Here is a 14,219-nt window from a genome sequence, read left to right as displayed (position 1 = left end):
GTGTTGCCATCAGAGAAAAGTAAACTGCAGCTCCTGGCTGCCGGGGAAGGGCTGAGCTCCTGCCAGGGCTGGTTGTGCCTGGCACCAGCCCAGGCATGTACCAGAGTCGACAGTGGGTGCAGGCAAGTGTGCACACAAAAACATTCCAGCACACGCGTGAGCAGCGGCACACGGAGCTTCCATGGCACACGGCACACGGCACCGTATCCAGCTGCCCTCCCCTTCTCATCGCTTCCCTCGGCGGGGGCTCTCTGCCTCTTCTGCTGTCTCTAGATCTCCTTATCGGAGCCTGTCCTCTCTCTTGGTTTCCTTCTCTCTCTTTCTCTGACTCTCCCTCCAGTTCCCCCGTCTCTCTGGACGGCCCCATCTCTGGCACTCTGTGTCTCTCCGTTTTCCCAACTCTTTCTCGTCTGTATCACGCCCTATTTCTCTGACAGCGTCTCTTTCTCTTTCCGTTTCTCTGAATCTTCTGTTTCGTTGCCTCTCCCTCTATGTCCCCATCTGTCTCCATATCTGTCTGACTCCCTCTCTCTGTCTCCAGCTCTGTCTGACTCTATCTCTCTCTGTGTCTCCATCTGTCTCTGTATCTCTCTGTCTCTTTCTTTCTGTGTCTCTCTTTCTCCAACTCTTTCTGTCTCTGTCCTTCCCTACCTCTCTCTCTCTCTCTTTTTTCTCTGACACTCTCCTGGAAACGCATCAAAGACTGAAGTGGCCGGATTTCGAGTGACAAACAGCACTACACCCAGGATCCAGCCCCCTCCCTGCACGGCTGCCTTCCTCCTCCACATCCCCTGTCACGAAGAGAAGCCTATTGTGTGGGGCCCAGGGAGTTCGAGTTGAAGGGCCTGGGGGTCTGCGCCTCTGACTGTTCTGAGCTACTTCCCCATTGGCTCCCAGCAGCCTGTGCTCAGCAAGGGCTGAGCGACAGGGGGAGGCTCCAGTCCATAAAAGGGGGGGGCGAGGCACCAGAACTGCCATTCTGAGGGGCTTTGGTGCTCACAGCCGCCTCTTTGGCACCTCCTCCCGAGCCAGAGTCAGGGAGACCCCCGAATCCTCACCCAGCCACCTGCCACCACCCTCCGACCTGCTCTGCCAGAAGCTGCCCAGGGACAAAGAAGAGCACAGGTAATATCCAGGGGGGCACGGGAATCTCTCTTTTGATGATTTTGTTTTTCTCGGTCCTCTGGACCCGGGGGTGGTAAGAGCTCGGGCTGGGGGATTTCAGGTCTGGGTCTGATAATTCGGCAGACAGAGTTACAGTTATGAGGTTAGTTTACAAACCCCCAGATCCGTCTGCGTGAGACGGACGGTTCTTCGGAATCCTCCCTCGGCGCCCCTTGGCTTAAACAGGTGGGTTCTTCTCCCCCAAGAGTACCAACCCTCGGTTTTAGCTCCAGGGTCTTCTTTCTTCCCCAGTGGTCGGCACACATGGTTCCCATGTAAGGATGGGATGCCCCGGGTGGAAGAAGTGAGTTGAGCCACTCAGGGCGGTTTTAAAGGTCAGTGATTCTCACCGGACTTAGAGAACAAGATCTGGGGGACGTTAATGAGATTCAGGGCTCTGGCATTTACTGGGTATCATGCACATCAATGTACAACCAAGTTCAGCCTTTTCATTCTTTTTCGGATCTTGTTTAATTGCTGACAGGGTGCTGGCTTGAGTGGTTTTCCTTTGACACAACTTACCCAGAAATGAAGTTTGGGGCTATTTTGTTGGGAAGGAACAGGGGAACGAGAGTGACAGCATGCCAGGAGACTCAGGCTTCACAGGATTTTTCTTGTCAATTTTCCTTCGCAAGGACTTGTTGCTTTCATGTAAATTATAGCCCAGTTGGGCAGGGACAAAGAAGCTCAGATGGGAAAGCCATTTGCTCACTGGTAAAGATATCCTTGTTCAAAGAAAGTATCCTAGAATCCTGAAGTTTGACTCTAGCAAAAAAGCTGGTGAGCTTGGGAGAAAAGAAAAAAGGGGGAGAAAGAAAAGCCTGGTGACGACACGGAGGTTGGATAGTAAATTCTGTGACCTCGTACTTTTTCCTGGGTACCTTTTCCCTAGAATCTCTCCAAGCTTTACAAACATTCCTTAATTAAGCCTCCAACCTTCCCAGGGGAAACAAGCCCTTCAGGTTATTGGATCTGATTTCAATTCCCTTCCCACAGACTGAAAGTCTTCATTACCATCTTTCTTCCAAGGGTTGGTAAAATGTACAAGTCTTTCTAATTTGACAGGCGTTCCAGTCAAGATCCATTGCGAACGTTGCAGAATGTCAACCCCCGGCCTCCCCCTCCCACCGCCACATCTCCCCCGTCTTTCCCCCTTTCTTCCTCCCCTCAATCCCACTTCACCTTGCCTTTTGTTCTATTTCTGCAGGTCATTAATCTCCAGGCTTTGAGATCTGCGTGGGGGAGCTGTTGCAGCAGCCCTGGGGTGAGCTGGGTTGCCTGGGGGAGGTTTGCGTTTGCTGACGGGATCTCAAGCCCACTGCTTTGCCCCAGATGAGCTAGAGGTGTGACGGGTGTGTCTCCGCCGGCAGCTGGGGGTGGGATGTCGCCATGCTTCCTGAGGAACCTAGCAGGTTTTAGCAGAGCAGGCAAAGGGACTGACTCGGGGCTAGCTGAGAAATTTACCGTCACCCTAAACCAAACGGACAGGGATTAGGGTCTTGAGATAACTCCTGGGAGCCGGGAATGGTCCATATATTGTCTTAATGTGTGTCTCACAATAACCCAGACGTGGGTTCAAATCCCAGGTCTCACCACTCATTTGCTCTGTGATTTGGGGACAGTAGCTGAGTGTTCATTTCCTCACCCACATGGTATGGATAATAGTGATGACCTCTGAAGGTTATTGCGAGACTCCCACGGGATACTGTAATATGCCTGGCATTCAATAGGTACTTAATAAATGCTAGAGTGACTGCTCCAGTTCTCACTGTCCAAAGTGGCAGAATTGGACCCCTTCCCCCTCTGTCTGTTATAATACCCTTTATCACCCCTACACCATCAAGCCGTGCCCCATGTCCTGGAAATAGGTCTAGTATTTCAGTTGGCGGGGCTGACATTCCCCTCCCCTCCCAGTCCCGTCCTCTCCGCACCAACAGAAGACCATTTCTTCATCTGTTGCCTCGGGATCATGAAGTCTCTTCCTGATCGATCCTCCCTAGCCCCCCTCCTACTGCCTCCCTCCTTGGGCCATTCTTGCACAATTGTTGTATTTATTAGATGTCTTCCATCATTCGAAGTGGGATCGATAGTTGGTGGTTTGATTTCAACGTGTGTCTGAGAAAGCGCAGTCAGCGAGCTGATTTCTCTCACCGTTTTCGCTCATCTCAGCCCATAAATGTTGGTTAATCTCACTGCACCTGACAAAGGGCTAAAACGATTTCACTAAGACAGGACTTGCCATTGTGGCCGGCAGTAAATATTTCTGGAGACACATAGTAAGTCCAGGATCGGGCCCTGGAGAGGGAGACAGGTCCTGGGTCCTTTGATGTTGGGTCTCGTTAATCGCTCCCAGCCCAGGTCCAGATTGATGTTCCTGGCAGGAGGGTAAATGGCGCAGGTCCATGAGGCACAACCACGGGCTTGGGCTCAGGAGACTTCTCCCTGAGGCCACCCAGCTGTTGCCCTGGCTGGAGAGGGAGGCTCTAGGCATGGTCACCTACCGTCTACCGTCTACCATCTATCATCAACCACCTATTTGTCTACCATCGTTTGGCTCTTTGACCTGTTAGTGGACAGTTCAGTCTAAGCTGAGAAGGGTTTAGTGAGCAGTTATTATGTGGCTGGCCCACGGGTCCACTGGCCAGAGGAGGAATTGGTGTTTGTGATCACACAGTAGGTCAACGCACTGAATCCAAGTCCCCTCCCGGCCCTGCCTTCCCCTGCTCTGCTTCTGTTCCCTCCCCTCCTCCTTTTTCCCTCCTCTTGTACCTTTTCCCGTTCGTTCCATCACCTCTCCTGCTCTGTTCTCCATCATCTCCCAGCTTCTGTAGTGTCTTTATCTCTTTCTCTGTGCACAAGAGTCTCTGCTAGTCTTTTTGGCGCACGCACCTCTCTGTCTCTGTCTCCCTCTCTGTCTCTGTCTCTCTGCATCTCTATCCCCATCTCTCTCTGGCCCGTCCTTCTTTGCCTTTCTCCCCATCCCTTAATTGCACCAAATAACAAAGGCCGGGGGTTTCATGTGACTCCTGCTCTTACAAATCACTCTTTTAAAAACAAAGTTAATAACCCCCCATGACCATGGAGTGCAGTGCCATGTTTCACTCTGGTCCTCGAACAGCAAGTGGCCTAGGAGAGAGGGCCGTATCCCACGTTCTGTGCTTTGATTCTTGCTGGACTACACGGTGGGTTCACTTTCCATCCGAGACCTGAGCCCTCCTTCCCGCCCCTCCCCCGCGGACAGTCCATTCTTTGTTAATGACCCTAAAGGCCTCACAAGAACGCTGTCTGCCACTTCTCAGGATCTCCCTTTGCCAGCCCCTGGAGACCCGCAGTGGTGAACTTTATATGGTGTGGGGGAGGGTAAAACTCCAGAAAAGGTCTCATCTTCAGGAATATGAGAGTTTGGTGGGAGGGTCCGCTGAACATTTAATGTGACCCCACACCTCCGGCATGGTTTCTGGGTGGGTCTGCAGACTGATTTCCAAGCCTGCTTCTGCTGTGTCCTTGCCTCTCGGCCTTGACCTGGTGATCTTGCCTCTCTGGGACTTTCTTTCCCCATCTGGAAAATGGGGCTCATCGTGCCAGCCTCCTGGATCCTCCTGAGGGCAAACGTGCAGTAATGGGACTGAAAGCGAGTTTGGCCCCATAGCTATGCCTTCTGCAGGGATGCTACGGTCTCAGAGAACCCCAGCTCGGCCACACATGCCCTTGGGACCCTGGGGTGGGTGGTCCCTCGGTCCTCACCCTTCCCACCCAAGCCCGTAAAGGAGGCACCTGTCCCAGCGGTGGCCGCGAGAGGCCATGGGCCTGGCACAGAGCAGCAGCCGCCGTGGGCAGGCTCTTGGAGGGTCATTGAAACGCCAGCTCCTCAGTGCGAGTCACCGCCTGGGGGCGGGAGGCCCCGGCTCCATCTCCACTTCCCTCCTGACTCATGTTGTGACCTTAAACAAGTGACTTCATTCCTACCTTTTCCCATTTCCTCTTCTATCAAATAGGGATAATCATATGCGATAAAGTGCTGGGAGAGATAATTGCAATGTTAAATCAAGCCATTATTATTCCATGCTGACTTTTTAATGCTTGCTGCTCCTCTGAGCCCTCTGCCTACAATATAGAAATATCACCGCCAGGAGATGAGTGGGCAGGGAAGGCAGTCCCTTCCCTCTCAAGGAACTCTGGGGCCTGGGGGGGTCTCCAGGGTGGCCCTGGCACAGGGCAGGGGGCGATGTGGCCCCTTCATAGACAAGAAGCCAGAAGCCAGGGCTTGGGGAGGCGAGTGACTGCTCTCTGATTTTTCTCAACACAGTCAGCTTCAAAACAATGAGAATAATCAGAATTAGAAAAATGGTGATAAGAGCAATGAAAGCAGGGGTCGGCGAACTTGGTCAGTGGAAGACCGGCTAGTCTATAGTTTGGGGCATCTGGGCTTCTCGTCCCTGTCTCAACCCTACGCTTACGACGATAAGTAGATGGGGTGAGTGTTGGATGTGTTCTCGGGGTTCTCCAGAGACATGGAAACAGCAGGATGTGTACATATAGAGAAAGAGAATTAGTAGAAGGAATTGGATCATGTGATTATGGAGGCTGGTGGGTCCAAAATTTCCTTGCCTCTTAGGGGAGAATCACCCCTCCTCCCCACCAGCTTCTGCTTCCCTCCCTGGGCTGTCACAAAGCCCACGTGGCAGGGTCTGAGGAAGTCCTTCAGGGACCTGCAAGGAAAGAGGGTTTTTCTTTGGGAGGGCTGTGGGGAGGCCCCTGGGCCCACTCAGTCCATGGAGGGGGCCCCTCCTTCCCTGGTGGCCATGTGCACTTTCCACTGGGGTCTGCCTGCCTGACGCTATCCCCCCCCATACCCCCCACCCCACACACCTTGAGCAACCAAGTGCCATTTCTTCTCAGCTCTGTCTGGTTGACAAGCAGGCAGGGCTACCTCTGATGCAGGACTTTAAGCAAATCCCTGAACAAAGGTGAAAGGACCCATCTGGCAGGGCTCAGTAATTTGTTTATCCTACAATAGGAAGGAAATAGGATTGCCTGGGGAAGATCTCAGGGCTGATGTGTCTTTATTAGAGTCACCTTTTAACCCAGAGAGATCCGGTCAGAAGCCTAGCTCCCATTCACAAACCCAGCGAACTCTGGCAGGCGACTTCTTCTTCCCCAGATTCAGTATTCTCCTCTGTACAAAGGGTATAAAGACATCTACCCCCAGGGCTGTGCTGAGGATTAGAATTGTGTGTGTTAAGTGGGAACGCCAGGCCTGGCACCTAGTAGGCTCTTGAGCTGTGGTGGCCATTACTGGACCAATGTGACTGTGGATATGGAGCGTTCAGTGCTGCCTGGTACACAGTAGGCCCTACGCACGTGGCTGTTCATTCATTCAACAACACGTTTTTTGGTCTTTGAACAGTGTTCCAGGCATGTGTTCTCACTCCTTTTTGCCTTCTTTCGGCACCTCCTAGAGACTAAGAGTTGAATGGAGCCTTCATACTCTGCTATGTAAAGCACCTACTACGTGCCAGGTACCCGGCTGGGGGCCATGTGCATGATCTCTTACTTCATTCCTATACCCACCCCCTGACACATTATTATTAGCCCCACTATGTGACCAAGAAGATGGAGACACAGCAAAGTTAAGTAATTTTCCCAGACTGGGGCTAAGGGGCGGGTTGGGTTTTGAATCCGCAGAACTAAGGACTTGTTGATCCTGCTTCTGGGTCAGGAGGAACTTGGAGGCGCCCCTCTCCTTTCTGACCCCACGCTCCTTCTCCAAGTTATTGGAGAAGGCACTGCAGTCAACCGTCTATCAGGTGCTCAGCAGCAGACGTGAGGGAAGTCACCAGGTGGGGACAGTGGTGACCAGGCTGCACGTGTCCCTTGGGTAACGGTTGCCCTATTGCAGTGCAGGCCCAATGTCTCCAGAACTTCTGATTTTTTAATATAGGTCAGAAATTAAGATTTTGAAATATAAAAACATCCCAAGTTAAAATTGGTGGCAACAGAATTTAAAAAAAAAAATCCTTATGCAAGGCAAAACACCTCGTTCCTATTTGCTGAATTTGTCCCTCAGGCAGCTGGTCTGCAGCCTCTGGACATTTGCCTTGTGCAGGGAGAGAGCTGCGGGCTGGGGAGGAGGAAGCCAGAGGCCTCAGCCCTGCCTGACCCTGCCTGACCCCGCCATCACCGCCCTGACCCTCCCTGGGCAGCCCTCTGCTTGCTCCCCATGCCATTACCGTCCCTCCCCAGTTCTTCCTGGAAGGCCACTGAGGCTCAGGGGGCCAGGGCTATGTCGGTAGGGCATGGGGGTGTGTGTGGGGGGGTCGGGGTGAGAGGGGCTTTGCTGGAAGACAGGGACCTGGTCCCTCCCAGGGCCAAGGAACCACAGACCTGCTCATGCCTTGAGCAAGTCAAGGAAAAAATCAAAGCCTCAGAATAAAGTCCCTAATATTCAGCATGTCACCTGGTTCCTTCTTCTGCCTTTCCTCTCCCTCTTTGTCCCTCCTCCCCCTTCCCTTTCCTGTCTGGCCTCTTCTCTTATTTCCTCTTCCCTCCCCTCCCCTGGCTCCCTGGTTTCCACAATATATGCTGATTTTCCTTTAGCAGTGTTGGTCTTAGACAACCGCAGACCCTGTGAGGTTTCTCAAGGGGCACAGAGCCGTGATCCAGAGAAACTCAGAGTAGGCTTCCCAGACGTCCAGGGGTGGCCTGTTGTATCCGCTCAACAAACCTGGGGGAGCTCTTGCTCTCCCTGGGCAGCCGTTCACTCATCCGTTCACTCATCAATCCTCAGACGGCCTTCGTCTTCTCATAGCCTACGAGCGAAAAGCAGACTCCTCACCTTAGCCTACAGGGACCCACACCATCTGGTCACAGCTCCTCTGTCTGCTTTTCTACCCCAGTCTCCTGCCTCATGCCCCCTCATCCACCCTGGCCGCCTTGTCATCCTCAAACGCACCACACACTCTCCCTGTAGCGACTTTGACTTGCAGAGATGAAGTCCCCCCCACCCCCACCCCAGTCAGGGAACTCAGAAAACAAGAGGCAGTTATGTGACAGAGCCAACGTAGGTGACTGTGGGAGTTCTGACGAGGGGGCTAATGCAGGCAGACTTCCTGGAGGAGGCAACTGAGGCTGAGTTTTGAAGAACAAATCAGAGTTAGCCAGGTCAGAGGCAGATGGGAGCAGATGGGGGTGGGGGTGAGAAAGGTGTTCCAGACAGAGGGAACCCCTTGGGCAAAGCCCGGAAGACGGGGCACATGGGGCACTCTTGTTGGAATTGCAGGTGTTGTGGTCAGGCCTGCATCAGGCAAAGTTCACAGCCAGTCTGGGTGCTGTGCATTTGCTGGGATCCCTTAGACAGATGACATAAGCTCTGTTCTTCCATTTCCCCACCTGTAGAATGGAAAGAATAGTAGTCCCTGTTTTATGGGGTTGTTAGGAGGCAAATGGGTTAAGACGCAGGTGGGTCTCAGCACGGCCCGGCACGCAGTGCAACGCTAGTCAGCGTCAGCTCCTCTTAGTGGGAAAGCCCGTGAGCAGCTGGCTAAGAGGCAGGGTCCCTCTCAGAGGCAATGGAGAGCCGGGAGGCAGGGCAGGGGTGCAGTCAGATTGACAAGACTGGAGGAGCCAGGAGGCGGCTGCCTGGAGGGGGAAGCTGGAGGCTGGGGGTGGGGGTAGGCAGTGGACTGGGGGAGCCTGGCTAGTACCTCGTGGTTAAGAAAATGGGCTCGAGCCAGACCCCTGGGGATGCAAATCCCAGCTTTGCCGCTTACTTGCTCTAGAATCTTGACAGGTGTCTGAACTCAGTTTCCTGATCTGTAAAGTGGGTGTGACAATAGTACCCACCCCAGAGAGTTGCGATGAATAGAAATTAATTCATTCATGAGAATCGTTTAGAACATCATGAGTACTTAACATCCGTCTGATCAGCTAGGATTATTATTAAATATAAGGTTAGTGGATGAAAGGAAAGGCTGCTGACGCTATTTTTGCCTGGGACAAAAAGGATCTCAAATTGGGCCTCCTACCTTGGCAGCCAAGCTGTGTGGGAAGCCCGGGGGCAGGGAGCTGTGCAGTGTAGGCTCCTCCTCCCCGGCAGGTAAATCACTGCTGATCTAAGGGGCCAGCCCCACCATGGCCATTGCCCATAAAGGAGAAAACGGGAGCTGCCTGCTTTGCATCTGCACATGAGAGGCCCAGCTTACTCTCCCGGAGGCCAACGCTGCTCAGCAGCTGGTAGAGCATGAGACTGTCCAGGGCGGGCAAGAGAGGTGTGATGGACCCATGTCTACTTCCCTGGGTTTTCTTCTCTTAGCCTCCCTGCTTCAGGGAGCAGAACTTGCCCAGCTTCAAGAGAGGCCCGGGTTCTCTCCTTCAGTTGCTGTGTGACCTCAGGAGATCTGTCAAGCCTCTCTGATCACCAGTGTTCTCATCTACAGAGTGGGAATGATGAACCCACCTCCCACAGTTGGTGGGTGGATTGAGAACAATATACAAGTCGAAGGCCCTGGGCACTGGGTCCTCTGGGTCTCACAGAGGGCTCAGCTGTTAATGAATCAATGTTGCTCTGGAAATGGTAGTCATTAAGGACAGAAGTGTGGGGAGTCAAGCAGAACAGTCTTGCTTCCCAGCTTCTCCGCTTGCTCTAGGGCTTGGGCGATTCACTGAACCAGAAGTGGCACCTTACTGGGGAGGAGTAGATGGGATGATGGACAACAGGGCTTGGTAAATGCTGTCTGGGATCTTACTAGGCATACTGGGGAGGGGTAATGGATGGGAGAGGATCTACTGTGTGCTCGAGAGGGAGACCCTCTGAGCTACCATGAGGGGCTCTGGGGCAGTGGGGAGGTACCCGCTAAATCCCCTGAGCAAACTGGGCAGTTTGCAGCAAAGGCAGGCACGGGAGACTTAGAGGAGGGAAGGAGGACAGTGTCCCTGAGAGCAGTGTGACGGGTGTCCGGCAGCAAAGACCAGGCTGGGCAGAGGCTGAAGCCTCCCGCCCGGAGAGGAGTGTCTCAGAAGAACTCCCCATTTCCAGTTGGGAGAATGGTCCTGTGCCCCCTTTTGAATGGCACTGAGTCTTGATATTTGTTTTATAAGGAGTTAATTATGAGAGGAAGGGCTTTTAACACACTATTTGTAATGCATGAACTCTAATGCCTAGCATTTACTGCATGTGCGTGCTAGGGGCAGGTCAGGGATAGCCAGAACCATGACAGGTAGTGCCCTGAAGGAGTTAACCACTCTAGTGGGGTCGATGATACTTGCCAAGAACAACAGCAAACCAACACCGACTCCATAGGATCTTATGAGATGGTGAGCGCTCTGGTGTCAACAAAGCAGAGTGACGGAAGAGGAGTCAGGAAGCAGCTTTAAATCCAGGGGGCTGCAGATAGCTCCCTGGCGATTTGATATTGACTTCATCTAATTACAAGAAGGAACAAACCATGTGAAAATCTGGGCTAAGAGTACTGTGGCGGGGAGTGTGTGTGGATGGAATGTGCAAAGACCCTGGGGTAGGAGCAAGCTTGGCAGGTTTGAGGAATGCAGAGAGAGACAAGAACAAGACACAACTCCTGCCTTCATGGAGCCAAAGCCTGAAGACTCAGATAATTACCAAATAGTGGAATATTTTGATGGAGGAGGCACAAGTTTTGGGGTGATTGCAAAGGAGGAACATCCTACCCAGCCTCGGAGATCAGGGAAAGTTGCCTGGAGGAACCAGGAATGTAGGGCCTAAATTAGTAGGTAATAGAAGAGGAGTGGAAGGGTTTTCCAGCTGAGGGAACAGCATATGCAAAGGACCGGAGATGGGACAGGACCTGATATATTTATTAGGGGAATTGCACGTAGCTCGATGTGGTTGGGACCAAGTCTTAGGGTGTAGGGGATGAGATTGAGAGTGTTCCTGTAATTTAGAAAGGGGTCCAGGCCTGACCCAGGCTAACAGATCTGATTGCAGAATTGCCATGCTGAGCAGGGCATTTTAGCTTGGGCAGAAGGGATCCAAGAAGGATCTAGAGGCAGGGAGGCCAGCTCAGAGGAGGTGGAAAGATGGCTACAGTAAGTAGAATTGCTGGGGTGAAAAAGGCAAATTCCAGAGAACTTACAAGGCAGAGAGGACTGGCCTGGGGACAAGCTGAGGAGTGGGGACAAAGGCAGGTGATGGGGCCTCAGAGAATCCAGGAAAACAGATGCTGAGTGTCTTCTGGCTTGGGGGATGGGCAAAGTGGGTTTTGAAGGTTCATGGACCCAGGTCAAGTCTTGGCTTGTCCACTGCCTAGCTGTGCAGGCAATCTCTTCCCCTCTTTGAGCCTCAACTTCCCCACCTGTCTGATGAAAATAGCACAGCCCACCTCTGGAGCTATTATGCAGATAAGTGTGAGCATGGGGGAAAGCTCCTGGCCTGTAGCAGGTACTCAGCACATTAATTCCCTTCCTTGATCTCTGGCCTTGGGCAACCACTGTGCCTCCTGGGGCCTCTATTTTCCTGACTGTGAAATGGGAATGAGGTTATTGGCCTTGCAGTATTTCCACAGGGGTTGGCCGGATGGCTCCGGACACTGACACAGAGTAGACGCTCACAGATCCCTTCTCTTCTCTTTCTCCATCTGCAGCAGGAAAAGAGGAGACAGCATGGTGTGGCAGGGGCTGGTGCTGGCTGCCTGCCTCCTCGTGCTCCCCTCGGCCACGGCAGACTGCTTATCCCAGTGCTCCCTTTGTGCCGTGAAGACCCAGGATGGGCCCAAGCCCGTCGACCCTCTGGTAGGTCCTGGGCCTGTGTGCGGAAGGGGCGGCATGTGCAGAGTTTGGGCCACTGTGCGTCTGGTCTGTAGACTTGTCCCACCTGTGCCAGACACATCCTGCCGTGGGGTTATCCTGGGCACCTGAGACTGCAGGTTCCCCCCTCTATCCCCACCTCTGACTTCACCACCCCTGGTTTACTCAGACCTGGGACAGACACAGGTTTCCAGGGAGACTGACGTCTTGCAACAAAGAGGGTCAATGAGGAGGCAGCGGGGGCTTTGGGAGTGGGCAGTCTATGGCAACTTCCCAGGGCCTCCACCAGGCTGAGGGCACCTCCTAGTCTAGCCACTCCCGTGGGAGGAGGTCTTTCCAACCACAACTAAATGCCCGGATCTGGTTGACAGGATCCAAGCCTGGACCCTTCTCCTGGATCTTAGCATTTCTAGGCCTGGCTTTGTTGGCTTTGCTTTGAATCCAGCTCCACCATGTGTTTCTCCCTTGATGGCAGACAGGTGAGAGCAAAGGTTCCAAGGTTGTGGTGGACGGAGCACAGGCTTTGGGTCTGTCACTTTCTCACTCCAAGACTCTGGAACACGCCTGCCTTCATTTTCCACATCCACAAAATGGGCGTGATTCTTTGAAACAACAACGCGAAGGACCAAACACACGGTTCTAGCTGTTCCTCACTGAGAGGCAAACTGATCACAGGGGAGCTCAGTGGTTAAGCAATAGGGCTTGTGGCATTAGCCTGCCTCGGTCCAAGTTCCAGAATTGTCCCATGTTGTCACTGTCCTCCTCATGACCATTGCCTTGATCACATTTGAATTCCCCCAGCACTCCGGTGAAGGAGACACTTTTGTCACCCGGGGTTTGATGAGCCTTCCGACCCCTCACACGTGTTCTCTCCACCATCCTGGAAGGCTTCCTTGTCTATTACATCCTTCACACCTGGGAAAGGGGGCGGGAGAGCCAAGTATTCCCTCTGGAGTCAGGAGCTCAGAGGAAGAGTGAGTGCCCCGCAGAGCACTCCAGGAAGATCTTACTTGGAATGTTGGCATCGCCACTCGTAGCCATGTTTCCCTGGGAAAGCTGTTCGGCCTCTCCATGTCTCTTCCCTCATCTTGTGCGCAGGTGCACAGTCCCCTACCTTCACGCACCCCTGGGAGCACTAAAGTGGGAAGCCTGGGGCTTAGGAAGGGCAGCTACTTTTGATTTTCTGACACTGGACAAGGGATTCTCTGGGGCAGGGGATTGCACGGGACTTGGCAGTTCAACGGGGGTGATGTTACCACTCTGGTCTTTTTGGGGTTTTGTAGATTTGTTCCCTGGAATGCCAGTCCGCTCTGCTGTCGGCTGAGGAGTGGGAGAGATGCCAAGGTCTTCTGTCTCTTTTCACCCCCTTCACCTTCGGGCTCAATGGCAAAGAAGACTTGGCGACCAAGGCCGCTTGGGAGGAACCCTATAGTGAGCTGGCTAAGCGCTCTGGGTCCTTCCCGAAGGAGATTGAGAAAAATAGATTTCTCCTCAGCACCCCGACAGAGGAGGACGCCCTGAGCAGGAGCCTGGCGGAGAGGCTCAGGGGTCTCTCTGGCAGGTTCGGGGAGGGAGGGGAGTCTGAGCTGCTGGGGGACACCCAGCCGAATGATGATGCCGTGGAGGCTGGGGCACTGGATTCCAATGAGGAGGGCCCCAAGGAACAGGTCAAACGCTATGGGGGCTTCCTGCGCAAATACCCTAAGAGAAGCTCAGAGGTGGCTGGGGAAGGAGATGGGGAGGGCGATGGGGAGAGAGTGGGCCATGAGGACCTGTACAAACGCTATGGGGGCTTCCTGAGGCGCATCCGTCCCAAGCTCAAATGGGACAACCAGAAGCGCTATGGCGGTTTCCTCCGGCGCCAGTTCAAGGTAGTAACTCGGTCTCAGGAAGACCCCAATGCCTACTCCGGAGAGCTTCTTGATGGGTAATCTCCTCCCCTCATTGTGGAGTCAAGTCAGGAGCTCCCCCTGACACCCTTCCAGATTGGCGTGCCCTCATTTAACCTACCTTAGAGCCCCTGTCCCCAATGCTCAGTTCAGCCTGGTGTGCAAAACATCCAAGCCCAGCCTGCCTCTTTTCTGTCTGGGGCACAGTGTTAGTCCGGGGTCAGCGAGGAGGAAGGATGGAGGTTCCTCAGTGCTCAGTGCTTGGCTTCAGCTCTAGAACATTGAAACTACCACCAACAGCAGTTTTTCCTATTAAACCCTCCCCCTCATTAATGTGACTCCTGAGTTCCAGGAATCCAGACTGACATGTTCTTCGTCCCTCTAGATAAA

General features: G+C 53.3%; 1 protein-coding gene across 1 annotated transcript; it reads left to right on the top strand.

Moving 5' to 3' along the window:
- Nucleotides 1-11,796: 11,796 nt before the first annotated feature.
- On the top strand, nucleotides 11,797-13,871 carry PDYN (prodynorphin; the record flags this gene model as incomplete). Its single annotated transcript, XM_080814403.1, has 2 exons — nucleotides 11,797-11,925; nucleotides 13,224-13,871. 2 exons carry the CDS (start codon nucleotides 11,797-11,799, stop codon nucleotides 13,869-13,871), a joined length of 777 nt encoding a protein of 258 aa, XP_080670529.1.
- Between the last annotated feature and the right edge of the window lie 348 nt (nucleotides 13,872-14,219).

This window comes from Martes martes, assembly GCF_963455335.1.
Source record: "Martes martes genome assembly, chromosome: 9".
Lineage (NCBI taxonomy): Eukaryota > Metazoa > Chordata > Mammalia > Carnivora > Mustelidae > Martes > Martes martes.
This window is presented reverse-complemented; position numbering and strand designations above follow the sequence as displayed.